The 16216-nt window shown below is 39.4% G+C and overlaps 2 protein-coding genes across 11 annotated transcripts in view; one reads left to right on the top strand and one right to left on the bottom strand.

The window, feature by feature from the left end:
* DBF4 (DBF4 zinc finger) overlaps positions 1–9603 on the bottom strand; it is a 32340-nt gene extending 22737 nt beyond the window's left edge. For both annotated transcript variants that reach the window (XM_050785271.1, XM_050785272.1), the window contains exons 1-3: positions 9514–9603; positions 8069–8244; positions 758–937 (exon numbers count right to left, since the gene is read on the bottom strand). In XM_050785271.1, the coding sequence (XP_050641228.1) occupies positions 758–937; positions 8069–8244; positions 9514–9559 (402 nt within the window). In that variant the 5' untranslated portion in view covers positions 9560–9603. The remainder of the gene's footprint in view (positions 1–757; positions 938–8068; positions 8245–9513) is intronic.
* A 394-nt stretch (positions 9604–9997) lies between these two features.
* The window catches only part of SLC25A40 (solute carrier family 25 member 40), a 55101-nt gene continuing 48882 nt past the window's right edge, over positions 9998–16216 (top strand). For 3 of the 9 annotated variants that reach the window (XR_007724410.1, XR_007724411.1, XM_050785295.1), the window contains exon 1: positions 10017–10196. The gene's annotated coding sequence lies outside the window, so the exon portion shown is untranslated. Of the gene's footprint in view, positions 10197–10288; positions 10853–16216 lie in introns of those variants that run through there. The other 6 variants (XM_050785293.1, XM_050785290.1, XM_050785294.1 and 3 more) reach the window with 4 other exon arrangements.

Below are 16216 nucleotides of genomic sequence, written 5' to 3'. Positions count from 1 at the left end.
TTATCCCATCTCACACCCAATTAAATCAATTTAATTTGTCCTTCCTTGCATCTTTCAATTTATTGGCCATGGAGTGGTAGGGATAAGATTTCAATAATTCTAGAATAGGGGCTGGCAACCTTTTTATGCAAAGGACCAGAGAGTAAACATTTTAAGCTTTGTTGGCCATATGGTCTCTACAACTACTATTCAATTTTGCCTAAAACACAAAAGCAACTACAAATTATACCTAAACAAACAGGTATGGCTGTGTTCCAATAAAACATTATAGACAATGAAATCTGAATTTCATAAAATTTCTACTTGTCACAAAATATTCTTTTGATATTTTTATACAACCATTTGAAAATGTAAAAACCATGCTTAACCTGCAGGCTGTACAAAAAAGGCAACAGACTGGATTTGGCCGATGGGCTAGAGTTTGCTGACCTCTGCTCTGAAAATAAAAAAGGTTTCTATTTCTTCTTTAAAGAATGATCTGCTGTTAACTTTTTAGTTGTAAATTATTCTAAAAACTACAAGCCATCCCTAAATACAGGGGTATACCTAAGCAATCAGAGTGTGATTACACAAGAACTATTAGGCAAAAACCACCTTTCTAAAAGACAGCAACCTTATTAAGGACTGGACAGCCACACATAATGTAGCTTTGCAAATGTTCTACATAAGTAAACTCTACTGCCACCTTGCTATTAAAAACCATGAGATCTTCAGGATATAGCCCTTCTGAGTCTCAAAGCATATTTAAGAGACTTACTGTGTCTGGTGACTTAAATGAACTTCCATCATGGCTGGGATGAGGTGAAGTGGTTTCCGCAGTATATGCAGATTCTGGACTTGGTACAGGAGAAATTCGACCCAAGGTCTGTGCAAATTTAGCTTCCTTCTTATTTGAAATAAGATAACTGATATCTTTGCTGAGAAACTCTTCAACTCGCTAGAAGAAAACAAGGTATTTTTATTTATAATTTTTTTTTTAAGAAACATGGTCTCACTGTGTTATCCAGGCTAGAGTGCAAGTGGCAAAATCATAGCTCACTGCAGCCTCAACCCCCTGATCTCAAGTGATTCTTCCGCCTTGGCCTTCTGAATAGCTGGGACTGTAGGCACATGCCACCAAGGTATTTTCAACTAGGTCATAAAAACCATAAGCTATTTCATATGCCAAGCACAGTAAAAAAGTTCAATTTGATGCAATTATTTCGTAAATTGGTGGGTTTTGTACTGTATTTTTCTGAACTTAGAACTCTGAGGAAGTATAAGAGCTCCTATAATGGCACAACAGCAGCATGTGCTGGATACTATTCTTAAATACTTTATATATGCTAATTAACTTAATCTATGGAACAGTCTCATGATACTATCTACATTTTCTGCAGGAGAAAAAGTGAAGAGAGGTGACTTATTTCATGTTACCCAGTAGCAAATAATATAATTTGAACACAAGCATTCTGACTCAAGCCCATGATCTAAAGCAGCAGTGTCCAATACAACTTACCTAAGTACTTGAAATGACCTTGGTAGTGTGATTAAGCCACTGAATTTTTTGTTTCTTAAGAGATGGGGTCTTGTTATGTTGTCCAGGTTGGCGTTGAACTCCTGGGCTCAAGAGAGCCTCCTGCCTCAGCCTCCCAAGTACCTGAGAGTACAGGCACATACTACCGCGCCTAGCTCAAGTCACTGATTTTTAAATTTGATTTCATTTTAAAGACTTTAAAGTAGCCACATATCATTAATGGTTACCATAGCAGATAATACAAGTTTAAATCAATCACTAATTTATTACACCTTCCCTTGAGGCTTCAACTTACAGGATGCAGGGAACCTTTACCCTTAAGAGTGTAATACTGTTTGAAAAGAATTACTTTACTAAAATGTTTGAAGATCACCGCCTAAATATCTGAATTTACTTATAAAGACACATACCAAAGTGAAGGTTATTTTTTTTTTGAGACGGAGTCTTGCTCTGTCGCCCAGGCTGGAGTGCAGTGGCGAGATCTCCACTAACTGCAAGCTCCGCTTCCCGGGTTCACACCATTCTCCTGCCTCAGCTTCCCATGTAGCTGGGACTACAGGCGCCTGCCACCGCACCTGGCTAATTTTCTTTTTTTAAATGTATTTTTAGTAGAGACAGGGTTTCACCGTGTTAGCCAGGATGGTCTGGATCTCCTGACCTTGTGATCCGCCCATCTCGGCCTCCCAAAGTGCTGGGATTACAGGCGTGAGCCACCGTGCCCGGCCCAAAGTGAAGGTTATTAAAGATCGCCAGGGTCAGGAAAATAAAAATAGGTAGAAGTAAATACTAAGTAGAATACTAATATTATTAGAAAAATATATAGTATAAATATGTATAGTATAAAAACCCACTAAGCAGAAGTAAATTGTGAATCATTAATAAGCAGTAACAATTTACATCCATGAAAGACTTCTTAAAATATTTTAAATATCTGTATCTAATTTCTATAGGATTTCACACTATAAATGAGGATAATAAAAATGAAGTCAAGTGTGTAACAGATAAGTTAACTTCATCTAAGCATTAAGCAGAATTTGCTACTGAGCCCAGTGACCTCCTTGGTTAAGTACAAATCATTTTTTTGACCAACATTCATTTTCATTGACCAGTAAATAATGTACCTACATTTATTTATTCCAGGGATTACAGACTGAAATGCCTGTAAGGGCCAGGCAATAATATAAATGAATAATTCACACATCAAATACTGCCTTCATTTTCATAAATATGAGGCCCTAGTAATGTCAGAGGTTCTAATACTTTCCATCTCTGAAACTGGCTATTCTAGGTAACTCATATAATGGAATCCTACATTTGTTCTTTTGTAACTGGCTTCCTTCACTTAGCACAGTGTTTTTAGTGGTTCACCCATGTTGTAGCATGAATTAGAATTTCATTTCCTTTTAAAGCTGAATAATATTCTACTGTATGTATATACAACCTCCTCTTTTTCTATTTACTTGTTGGACATTGGGGCTGTTCGCACTTTTTGGCTATTGTGAATGGTATCTTTGAGACTGCTTTCAATTCTTTTGGATGTATAGTCAGAAATGAAATTACGGAATCATACAGTAATTCAATTTTTTACTTTTTTCAGAAACCACCCATACTATTCTGTATGGTGGCTATATTGTTTTACACTACCACTCAGAGTGCACAAGGGTTCTACTTCTTCAAATCCTTGTTAACACTTGTTATTTTTCTGGTTGTTTAACGGTAACCATCCTAACAGGTGTTAAGTGATTACTGATTGACATTTCCCTAATGATCAGTGATGCTGAACATTTTTTCATGTGCTTATCTGCCATTAGTATATCTTTTCTGAGTAAATGTCTTTTCAGTTCCTCTGCCCATTTTTAAATTGGGCCATTTGTCCTTTTGTTCTTGGGTCATAGAAGTTCTTTATACAAGTATTCTGGATATTAATCCCTTAGCAGATATATAATTTGCAAAGATTTCCTGTGATTTCACTCCTAAAAATGTCCTTTGAGGCACAAAAGTTCTTAATCCTGATGAAGTCCAATTTTATACTTTTCATTTGTTGCACATGATTTTGATACCATATCCAAATCCAATGTCATGAAGACTTCTCCCTATATTTTCCATTAAGAGTTTTAGTTCTTACAAATACATCTTAGATCCACTTTGAGGTCATTTACGCATATGTCACAGTAAAGGTCCAACTTCATTTTTCTGCATGTGGATATCCAGTTTTCCTAGCACCAGTTGTTGAAAAGATCATCTTTTCCCCAATGAATGGTCTTGGTACCCTTCTTGAAAATCAATTAGTCATATATGCGAGGGTTTATTTCTGGGTTCTCTGTTTTATTCTATTGGTGTGTATGTCTGTTCTTATGTTAGTACCACTAATTTCCTTCGGTTTTTCATTTCTTACAGAGTTAAAACTCCTCAGTAGTGAATAAAACGCCCTTTGCAACATAGCCCTAATGTAATTTTGTTTCCTGCCATTCCCCCCACCTATATCCTAAGCTCAAATCTCACTGCAACATCAGTTGTAGAAACAAACCGCATTGACATATATTTTAAATATGATTTCCTCTATTCCGTATGTCTATTTGCCTTGCAAACTAAGACTTTAAGATCCAGCTCAAACTTTATCTCTGTTGATTCCTAATGGCAGAGTTAATCATTCCTATCTCTGTGTTCTAATAGCAATTTCTACATATTTCTGTCAAAGCACTAATAACCCTCTAATACAAATTATTTAGTTGTCTGAGGTTTCCGCTAGACTAAGAATACCTAGAGCATTATATTTTACTTATTTTTGTATCTCTAGGATCTAAAATAGTGCTGATATACTGGAGACACTGGTGGAATAATTTTTGAATGAATTCCCACATGCCCAAATCTTCATCATTCTTCAAAGCCGTGTTCCAATTTTGTATGAACGAAATCCACAATTCCTTAGCTGGAACTAATCTCTCCTTGCTCCTGATGTTCTATGTTGTATTATTAACACAATTACTTGTACCAATGTCATCTCCACCTAGGTTAGAACATGAGGATAGGACGGACATAAGGACTCATTTTTTATTTTATTTTTCTTTTGAGAGACAGTCTCGCTGTTGCCCAGGTGGAGTGCGGTGGCACCATCTTGGCTCACTGCAACCTCTACGTCCCAGATTCAAGAGGTTCTCCTGCCTCAGTCTCCCCAGCAGCCGGGATTACAAGTGTGTGCCACCATGCCCAGCTAAATTTTTGTATTTTTAGTAGAGATGGGGTTTCATCATGTTGGCCAGGCTGGTCTCAAACTCCTGACCTCAAGTGATCTGCCTGCCTCAGCCTCCCAAAGTGCTGGGATTATAGATGTGAGCCTCCAAGCCCGGCAGGATTCATTTTTGAATCTACCAAAACACAGAGTGCAGTGCACACCATACTCAACATTTGTTGAATCAGTTCTACCAGGTTATTCAATTTATCAGATATTGTTGAATCTACGCCATTTAAAGAGTAAACTCAAAACGTTATTTTCTGATGACTCAAGGTCATCATGACGAACACCAAACCTTTTACTGTTCAAGCTAATACGCCAAGGTATTGGCTTACATTTCTGTTCCTCTCCAATTGCCTTATTTCAGCCAAAACTATTTAGACATGGACCTGTGGTTGATCCCACGTTCTCCTTAGATGGTTTTGTAACACCTACTTTTCTTGCACTATTAAAGGTATTTCCCCTTTATATCAGAATCTGGGTGCTGTGCTCTCAGTGGTTAAATTTGTCAGAAGCATACTCTGTAGATAAATGGGGTATTAAGATGTTTTCACCGAGATTGTAGAAACCAAGGTATGTGACGTGGTGAATTAAAAAGGCACCTAAAGTAATGATGTGAAGATAAATTAGCTCATGTAGGAGATCTTTATGAGAAAATCTTTTTTAGTGACAGAAATAGTAAATGTGCTGAAGAAAGAAACCAGGACCCGAGAATTAAATATCATTAATTATAGAAAAGATAGTATGGGAAGATCAGAATTCAATAAATAAAACTTTTTTTTTAGAAGAAAGTTAATAAATCAAATTCAGTTGAAAATCCATAGCTTTGGATTTTTGGGAAATCCAAAGGAAAATTTGGAAACTCACACCCTTAATATGCTCCTAACTTCACTGGTCTACTTCAATCATTTCAGGGTAAGACTAAGTATGTAAAACCAAAAGCTCCCTCAACTATTATGTATGGCAGAAGTAATTCAAAATTTGTTTCTTGCAATTACCTCAGGAACTGCTGTGGAGATAGAAGAAAGGTGACAGGACAAGTGATTCTTGCTTTAGCCTCAATACTGTTGTTTTAGCCTAAGGAGTTCCCTTTTTATAGGCTTTACATGTTAGACTTCTGAATATTATTTTGTTCAAAGGGTTCTACTGATAAAAACGCAAATCTAAATATCACTGATCTAGACCATTAGACCTAGAGTTAATGGGTTTTTCATCGTGTTTGAGAAAGCTGTCATCAAATCACATCGGATAGCTACTTTAAGCTACTTTTTTTTTTTGGAGGGTCTCACTCTGTCACCCAGGCTGGGGTGCAGTGGCACAATCTTGGCTCACTGCAACCTCCACCTCCCAGGTTCAAGCGATTCTCATGCCTTGGCCTCCCAAGTAGCTGGGACTACAAGTATGCGCCACCATTCTTGGCTAATTTTTGTATTTTTTAGTAGACATGGAGTTTTGCCATGTTGCAAAGGCTGGTCTTGAACTCCTGGCCTCAAGCGATCTACCTGCCTCGGCCTCCCAAAGTGCTAGGATTACAGGTGTGAATTAACAGCCAGATAGCCATTTGTAGCCACTGATTGCTAGAGGAACAGAATGGTGCAGGAACTATGTTGCTGTTGGAATTAAGAAGCTAATACTGCTCTAACTGGGCCATTTACTTTCTCTGGACCTCAAGTACTTTGCTTCTAAGATGAAGGGGTCTTTTTTTACTCAATGTCTAAGGTCCTTAACACATTAAGATATGCTTAATAGATACACAGTCAATAGGGTGGCTGGCCTAGTAAACATGACCTTTAAGAATGCTGTCGTATGATCATTACGATAAATATTACTATTACAAGCATGTCACAGTGTTTTAGTTTAACAAAATGAATAGTAAAAAAGTAGAGTAACTTTTCAGAGATAGGTAAATAAAATATCATATTAACAAACAGTTCCAGGAAACTTGTTAGCACATGTTCTTCTGGTAAGTTTCTAGTTTGGGAATTGGCAGGGCCTGGAGGGCTCATGCCTGTAAATCCCAGCACTTCAGAAGGCTGAGGTGGGCAAATCACCTGAGGTCAGAAGTTTGAGACTAGCCTGGGCAACATGGTGAAACCCTAACTCCACTAAAAATACAAAAATTACCCAGGAGTGGTGGCACATGCCTGTAATTGTAGCTACTCAGGAGGTGGAGGCTGAGGCATAAGAATCACTTGAACCTGGGAGGCGGAGGTTGCAGTGAGCTGAGATCGCACCACTGCACTCCAACCCAGGCCATATAGAACGAGACTCTGTCTCAAAATAAAAATAAAATGAAAAGTTACCAGTCTGGGAATGAAAGGATCAGTTTAGACACTCAAAGACACAGACCTTCAGAAAGTCAAAGTCCAGTATGACCCTTTAAGACAGAAAAAACCTTTATCACCTCATTTGCTAAAATTCATCCAATATTAACCTTAATCCTATTAAGATCCTAGAATTTTGCCTGAGTTTTCTTTTCTTTCTTTTTTTTTTTTGAGACAGAGTCTCGCTCTGTTGCCCCAGCTGGAGTGCAGTGGGGCGATCTTAGCTCACTGCAAGCTCCGCCTCCTGGGTTCACGCCATTCTCCTGCCTCAGCCTCCGAAGTAGCTGGGACTATAGGCGCCCGCTACCGCGCCCAGCTAATTTTTTTTTTTTGTATTTTTAGTAGAGATGGAGTTTCACCGTGTTAGCCAGGATGGTCTCGACCTCCTGACCTTGTGATCCGCCCGCCTCAGCCTCCCAAAGTGCTGGGATTACAGGCATGAGCTACTGTGCCCGGCCTTTGCCTGAGATTTCTAATTTCCCAATCATCTAATCAGTGTACAAGGTAGGAAAGTATCTCCAGATTCCTAATGCAAATTTTTATTCCTTTAATAACATTCATTCTGTTGAAACAGCATCTGTATCGCTCAGGAACAATTTTAACTGTGTGGTTTGCATGGGTGTTCTGTAATAACATTCTTAATTGTTACACTAGTCCATACAAACTTACGTAGCTCCCCAAGATTCATAATCAAGAAACTGCTGTCATCTGGAGGACATTCCAACATTACAGTGAGCAGTTCCACTAGGACAGGGGAGTCTTATACGCTGGGAACTTTATACTAGACTGCTAATCGGAGAAACCTGAAAGTTTTGCCAGTCCACAAAAGGTTAAAACAAATGGTTTTTCATTAACGATAAACAGCTGATAATAATGTTAATCTTGGTGCTAACAGAAGGGTTTAACTTTTCTAAAATGAAAAATTTAAATGATTACATAGTAGAAAGTAGTAGTTACAAATTTTTCCTTCTATGCCAGTTTAGGGTTTTCACTTACCCCTCCCAGATCCTTAATGTCCTTTTGCAGTTTTTCAGATATGGTGACAGAAGGTAAGTCAAGGTAAAATACTTTTCCCCAAAGTGGCTTGTATTTGGATTTTTCTGGCCTGTTATCAGTTTTCAGAGATTTCAAAGATGGTCTGTTTTTTTCATTTTTGACTTGGATTCCACCTGCTATTAAAGATATTTAGAATCAGATGTTTTACACAGACACTTGTACTATTTTTAAAACATTTCATTATACAATATTACAAAATAAAAATCCTTACAATCCTACCAGTTTATTAGCACTGAAATGTATTTCTTTGTAGCACTACTTAGGACAGAGGCAAAATGCTCTATATATTTTCACAGACCGCATATTGTAAAATAATAGTTGACTCAGCAAGAAATATTCTTGTATTTATTCCTGAGGCACGGGACTATATAAAACTCTTTTGAAAGATTTTCTTCTTTAGGATGTAAACTCCATGGGGGTATTTAATACTGAACTACTTATTGAGCATCTGCCATTCTGCTGAACATTCAAAACTGGTGTTTAAACTTCATTTAGCGATGAAAGAATCCTGTTACCCAGAATAACCTAGTCAAGGGTTTCAGACTGCTCAAGTTTTAGTTTCATATAAAGTTTGTCTGCATGTTAACAACTAAATGGTCCATTTCACATGCAATTTGTCTATGTATTAGGAATTTAACGGTCCATTACGAAGAACTAAACCTTTCATTTCATTATTTTCATTAAAAACAGATCTGAGATCCGAGCAACTGCTTTAAAAATTAATTTTTCAAACGCAACCTGTTCTTAAATTGGTAATTACTACACATATACAAATACCTGTACAAAAACTTAGGTGGTGGAATGTTTCACCAAATAAAGTGATTGAAAATGGAAATGTGCTTTTGTTTCCCTGTTTGTAATGTTGAAACCAGCAATGGGATGTTTGAAATACAAATGCTTTCCCCCAACTTATGTGGAAGGGAAAATAAACTTTCAAGGGTTAAGACCAAAAATCCACCCACAATCACTCAATCTAATACTGAAGCGAAAAGCGACGAGCGTGTCTGACTTTAAACTGAGGATGCTGTCCGTCGCCTCCAAGGGCCCGGGCGGAGGCGCAGCATCTGCGGAAGCCCGGCAGAAGAGAGCAAGGCAGCCCCAGCGAGGTCCCGGATCTGCACATTGTTTGCTAGTTTTCAACCGAAGGCACGACCGGGAATGAATCTGGGTCCGCCGCTGTAAAGGGCAGAGCGCTCGAGGGGCCGGGCCGGAATCCGTTCCTTCTTAGACAAAACACTGAAGAAGCCCCTTCCTTCAGACCCCAGAGGAGGGCGGTCAGAAAAAAAAAGCTGAGGAACCGGCGGGAGAAGTCTGAAGAATCAATGGTGGAACCACGAGGGGAGGAAAGGATTAAAGGGACTGCAGGCGGAGGAGGGGCTTCTTACCCTGGAAATGCCCTTTACTGTGGATCCTCATGGCTCCGGAGTTCATGGCAGTCGCCCGGTACCTACATGCTGGGTCCGGAGAAAGTGTCGCGCTGGGCGGCCACGAAAGCACGGCTTCCCCAGGCCTGTTGACAGGACGGCCGCCTCTCTCCTTCCGCCGGCTACGGCCTCCACTCAGCAGAGGTACCGCGTCTGCGGGTCGAGTTTCCGGGGCCGGATCCGGCTCCAAAGCGCGGAGGAGGAAGGCGCAAAGCACAAACGAGTGGGTTGCGGCGGTTGAAGATTTGAAAACGCGTCACGCGGCCGCGGCGCCGATACGCGCGCCCCGCCCCGTCTCACGCCGCGCGCCGTGCCCCGCCTCGCGCTCGCCCCTCGTGCCCGCCTTCTCGCGCCGCGCGCCCCGCCCCCTCACGCCGCTGTCCTTGTGGCGCCTTGCTCGGTCTCCGCAGGATATGTGTTCCCCTCTGCCCCGCTCCCATTCCGATGCCCTCTCAGCCTCTGACCCCGGCTCTCAGTCCGCCGCTTCAGGTCTTGGCGCAGCCACAGAGAGTTGGCGCGGCTCTGTGTTGACCAAACCTAGTGGATGCAGTTAGCGCTGGAGCCCTGCCCCGCCCATCACCAGGGTTATTTCCGCCTTCTAGGTTTGCCAGGACCGCCGGCCTTCCAGCTGCTTTCTCCCCCAGGTATGCTAATTTTCCACTGGTCGGACGTCTGGGAGGCTGAAGGCGAGGGGCTTCGGCCGATCCCGGACTCAGCTCTGGCCGGGTCCGGAGCCGGGCGGTGGCGGCAGCCGCAGCCCCTGCTCAGCGCGCCCTGGGTCGCACAGCCAGCGGGGTTTTCCCGCGGTCACTGCCGACCCCGCCGGCTGAGGACAGGCCGCAGAGCGACTTGCGGGAGAGAGAGCGGTCCCGGGGGACGTCGGAGGGAGGGTCCGGCCAGGCGGCCCCCGGGTGACGGCAGCGACACCCCAGAACGCGTCCAGGTCACTTTGTGTCCTTGGGTAGTTGGCTATTTGCGCTGCCCTGTTGACTTTTATTGTATACAGAACTGTTTTCGTTTACTTGTGTGTAACTTTATTTCAATAATGGAGTGGAAAGTAACATCACATTTTTTTTTCTGTAAAACAGATTAAAGATCAAATTAAAATGTTGTGAATATATTTTAATTTTATAAGTTGGAACATGCCTCGCCAAAAAAAAATCTGTTTCTTCGGGAGGAAGAGGATGTTTTGAACTATTTTGCGTTCCTCTACTCCAGGCCATAATAGGCACTCCTGTAATGGTTGTTTTTTTTTACCTGGTAGCTCAAGGAAGTCAGTGTCAGCGTTACAGTTTTGCAGGTAGGTACCTCAAAGAATAGACAAGGGTGGGTTGTGACAATATTAGCTGGAGAACTCAGAGAACACGTTTGCTAAGGGAAATGAGAGTTTGGTTTTAGACAGGTTTATGTTGAAGGCCCTGGGGCGACAATCATGGAACTATGCTTATTAGACAGTTGAAGATGTTTATGACTCGAGAGAAATGTCTAGGAAAAGTGGACATGGGAAGAGGAAATAGAGTGATTTGATATCTCTCCAATAAAATATTTCTACCTCACGGTCTGTTGATTTTAATCATGGGGCAGTTCATTAAAGGTTAACAGATCTTGAGTGGTGGAAGGAAGTGTGGTTTAAGTAAACATATTCAATATTGTAATTTCTATGGGAACTTATTTTCAAAATACAAGCTACAGAGAGCACAAAATGTCTATATTAACAGAAAGATTTAAAAAGTTGGGAAGCACTAATATATAATGTAATTAAAGCTCTGGGAGGAAATGAAATTGCCAAGGAGAGCATGTGAAATGAGAGAACTGATTAAAAGCGTGGTTGATGAAATAGTGAAAGATATGGAGGAAATGCCACAGAATTGGGAAGAGACTGCAAACATTAGAATCATATGGGCTTCACTACTTGGCCTCTGGGTAATTTTGAGCCCCAATTTTAATCTGTTAAAAGGGGGTAATACTTCTCAGGGATGTTGTGAAGGTTAAATGAACATTTTTGAATGCTTAGTATAGTACCTGGCACAGAGGAGAGCTCCTTAAGAGCTCTGTAATTATATCCTAGTGAGCGCTGCACCAGTTCCTTCATCCCCAGGACAGGTAAGATTAAGACTTGAAAAATATGTGTTTGATTTTGGCGTTTCAGGTATCATTGGTTTCCTTAAGGGTAATTTGAGTGGGTGGCGGAGATGAGTACAGTACTAGATAAAAATGATCAGCTTGAAGTTCAGACAGGTTGAGTGTACTCTTTCAAAAAAAATTGTTATTTTAGGAAAGTACAATGGAGGGAAGACTTGATCTTTGGAAGGTTTAGAGGATGTGGGAAAGATTTAAGCATGCTTCTATTGAGGAACATTTTTTCAAAAAAGGAAGTCCATTTTATGTTCTTGTGAAAGATGAGTTGTGTGTCTTATTTACTGTGAAGAGGAAGGACAGTAACATAGTTGCACCCTATGCTGTTAGACTCACCCTTGACTGCACTGAAGGTGGTAATTCCGAGCAATAAATAAACAGGAAGTCTGCTTTACTCGATAGTTAGTAATTTTCTAATCTATTATCCGAGATTAGTTTTTAAAAATATTACTGGAACCTAAATCTTTTAGTAGCCACAGAAAGGACGTGGCTATAGTCAGTAAGGATAGAAACCTCCTTTTTATTGTCCAGTGGTCAGGTCTGTTGGTAAGAGGATGGGGTTTGTCTTAAAGTAGATCTTGAAAATATGCTTGAAAACATTCCTTCAGAGGAAGGGTAGACATTCAAGAAGTGAATGGGGGCGGGGTTATTTATGGTGAGAAACTATGTTCAAGAGTTATATTAGGCAAAATTGGAGAACATTGAGCAGAATCATGATCTAATTAAATGAATATGTGGCTGTGAATCAAGAGAAATGAATTTTATTAATTACCTGCCCTATCCCTAACTAGTTTTATGACCTTGAGCAAATGTTAACCTTTCTGGCAGGGCATAGTGGCTCAAGCCTGTAATCCCAGCACTTTGGGAGGCCGAGGTGGCGGATCACAAGGTCAGGAGATGGAGACCAGCCTGGCTAACATGGTGAAACCCCGGCTCTACTAACAATACAAAAATTAGCTGGGCATGGTGGTGTGCGCCTGTAACCCCAGCTACTCAGGAGGCTGAGGCAGGAAAATCACTTGAACCCAGAAGGCGGAGGTTGCAGTGAGCTGAGATCGCGCCATTGCACTCCAGCCTGGGCGACAGAGCGAAACTCCATCTCAAAAAGAAAAAAAAAGTTAACCTTTCTATGCTAGAATTTCCTTATCTATAAATGAAGATAATATTGTTTAGTCTACTCCACAACTTTCTGTGATTATCAGAGATCTAAATCTGATCTTTCCGATTACCTCACACATATCCAAATATAAATTTTTTATTCTAGAATCTAGACAAATTAATTTTATAATACTTACCACTTTTTTTCTTTATTTTGCCTAAGCCTCTTCACCTGGCTTAGCAAGAATTTTTTCCTGTCCATAGCAAACCTAGTTTAGATTCAACCTTTATCTCCTGCTCATTTGGGTCTTGAATAATAATCATTCCTGTTTGATTCATGTGCCAACTATTAATATGTTGTTTTCTGAAATGTGTTCTGGTCTATTTTTATTATTTAATTTGCACATTTCATAGTCTCACTATCCTGGTGAATTGGAGGGCTTAAGGTTATATATAAGGTTAAATTCTTAGTTTTGCAGGCTAAGTGTATGCAAGGATAGGATTGGTTAGTGACTGTGGCACTGAAGTTAATGTCTCAGGTGAATGTGGGCTGGGAAACCAGGGTAAATTCAGCATTATCAGGCCTGTGAACACATCCTAAGTGAAGGATCAAAAATGGAGAGGCCGGGCTAGGTGGCTCACGCCTGTAATACCAGCACTTTTGGAGGCCATGGTGGGAGGATCACTTGAGTCCAGGAGTTTGCGACCAGCCTGGGCAACATAGGGAGACGCTGTCTCTACAGAAAATGAAAAAATTAACCCCGTTAGACTAGTGCACACCAGTGGTCCCAGCTACTCGGGAGGCTGAGGTGGGAGGATCACTTGAGCCCAGGGGTCTAGGCTTCAGTGAGCTGTGATTGGCCACTATAGTCCAGAGTGAAACCTTGTCTCCAAAAAAAAAAAAAAAAAAAGGCAAGACAGGAGGATTCAGAATTTGGGAATATATGGTAATGGATGCCTCAAAGCAACATAATTCAGAGGCTACTTGGCACCTCCATCAGCTGTTACAGATAATGAACCAGTTCAGAGGTTATATCTTACATACTGAACTAAATTGTAAATTTCTTTAGGGTGGTATGAGACACATACTTGGCCATGACTATAAAATAATCTATCTACCTGCCTCATTTCCTGCTTTCCTCCTGTTTTGATTGAGCACTAACAATGTGCTATGCCCAGTGAAGCTTGTTTACTGTTATACTCGTAGAAGTCTTATCGTATAAAATTTCAAACATTTATAATCCACATGCAATAAAGTACAGCCATGTTAAACATTATGTATCTAAATATGAATTTATGTATTCTAATAAATATGTATATCCATGTAGTTACCACTAAAATGAAAATACAAATCATTTTGTCATCTCAGAAGGATGCCTCGTTCTTTCCAGTCTCTCTTCTCCCACCAGAAGTAACCAGTCTTCTGATTTTTATTATCATAGAATGGTTTTCTCCGTATTTCAGCATAATATAAATGCAATCATATAATTTGTACATTTTGGGTTGTAATTATTTTTCATAATGTAATCTTTTTGTGATTCATTTATGCTTTACATGTATCAGTAGTTCATTCTTTTTTATTGCTGAGTAGTAGTTCATTGTACGAATATACCACAGTTTATCCGTTCATCTGTTAATGGACACTTGGCTTGTTTCTATTTTTCTGGCTGTTATGGATAATGCTGCTATGAACATTGGCACACAAGGTTTTTTTGGGCATGTATTTTTACTTCTTTTAGAATAGCTGAATCATAAGGTAACATAATATTTAACAGTATGAGAAACTATTGACGTTTTTGATTCTCCTTCCAGTAATGTATGAAGCACAGTGTTATTATCACTGGGTGTGAACTGGGATCTCATAAGTTTCAGTTTTTAAAATTCAGGTAAAATTCATATAACATAAAATTTGCCATTGTAACCATTTTGAAGTGTAGAATTCAGTGGCTTCCAGTATATTAACAATGTTGTGCAACCATCACCACTATCTAATTCCAGAACATTTTCAACATAGGAAAAAGAAACCTCTTACCCATCAAGCACTCATTCTCATTCTTCCTGTCTCCTCAACCCCTGGCAATCACTCTTTTGCTTTCTGTCCCTATGGATTTGCCTATTCTGGACATTTCATAGAAATAGAATATGTGGGGTTTTTTGTGTCTGGCTTTTATTGAGCATGTTTTCAAGACTTATCTATTTTGTAGCATATATCAGGTCTTCATTCACTTTTTAGAGATGAATAAAATTCTCTTGTAGGGATATACCACATTTTGTTTATCCTTTCATCAGTTGATGAACATTTCGTTTCTTTTTATTTTTAGCTATTATGAATAATAATCTCTGAACATTTGTGTACAAGCAAATGTTTGTTAGACTATTATGTTTTCAGTTCTCTGGGGTATATACCTAGAATTATTACTGAGAATTTCCGGGTTATATTATAATTCTGTGTTTAACATTTTGAGGAACTGCCAAACTATTTTCCATGTGGCTGCAGCGTTTTACATTCTCATTAGCAGTGTAAAAGAGTTCCCATTTCTCCACATCCTTGTCAACACATGTGATATTCTGTACTTTTAATTATAGCCTTCCTAGTGGGTGTGCAGTGGCATCTATTTCTGGTTTTGATTTTCATATTCCCAATAAGTGATGATGTTGAATACCTTTTTATGTGCTTATTGGCCATCAGTATACCTTCTCTAAATATTAGGTCCCTTGCTCCTTTTTTTGAAGGTTTTTTTTTGTTGTTCTTGTTGTTTAATTTTAAGTTCTTTATATATTTTGAATACTAGACCCTTATCAGATATATGATTTGCAAAAATTTTGTTCTTTTCCATACCTGGTCTTTCAATTTTTTGATAGTGTCCTTTGATACACAATTTTTTTTAATAAAATCTAATTTTATTTTTCTTTTGTTGCCTGTGCTTTTAGTATCATATCTAGGGCACTATTGCCAGATTCAGGGTCATACAGATTTATTCTTATGAGAATTCTGTACTTTGCCTACATTTATGTCCTTGACCCACTTTGAGATAATTTTCTGTATATTATGTGAGTAGAGAGTCCATCTTCATTTTTCTGCATGTGGATATCCAGTTTTCCCAACATTATCTGTTGAAAAGACTATTATTTTTATCATGGAAAGATTTTTAAAACCTTGTTAAAAATCAGTTGCCTCTAGATGTATAGGCTTGTTTTTGGGCTTTCAGTTCTATTCCATTGATCTATATGTCTCTCCTTATGTCAGTACTACTGTAAATTTTTAGTACATTTTGAAATTGGGAAGTATTAGTACTACAAATTTGTTCTTTTTCAAGATTGGCTATTCAGGGTCTCTTAATATTCCATATGAGTTCTAGGGTCAGCTTATCAATTTCCACAAAAAAAGTAGTTGGAAATTTGGTCACAGTTTCATTGAATTTGTAGAGTA

Source organism: Macaca thibetana, chromosome 3 (genome assembly GCF_024542745.1).
Source record: "Macaca thibetana thibetana isolate TM-01 chromosome 3, ASM2454274v1, whole genome shotgun sequence".
NCBI classification, from domain to species: domain Eukaryota; kingdom Metazoa; phylum Chordata; class Mammalia; order Primates; family Cercopithecidae; genus Macaca; species Macaca thibetana.
Note: the sequence above shows the minus strand (reverse complement) of the source record. Positions and strands in the feature narration are given on the sequence as shown.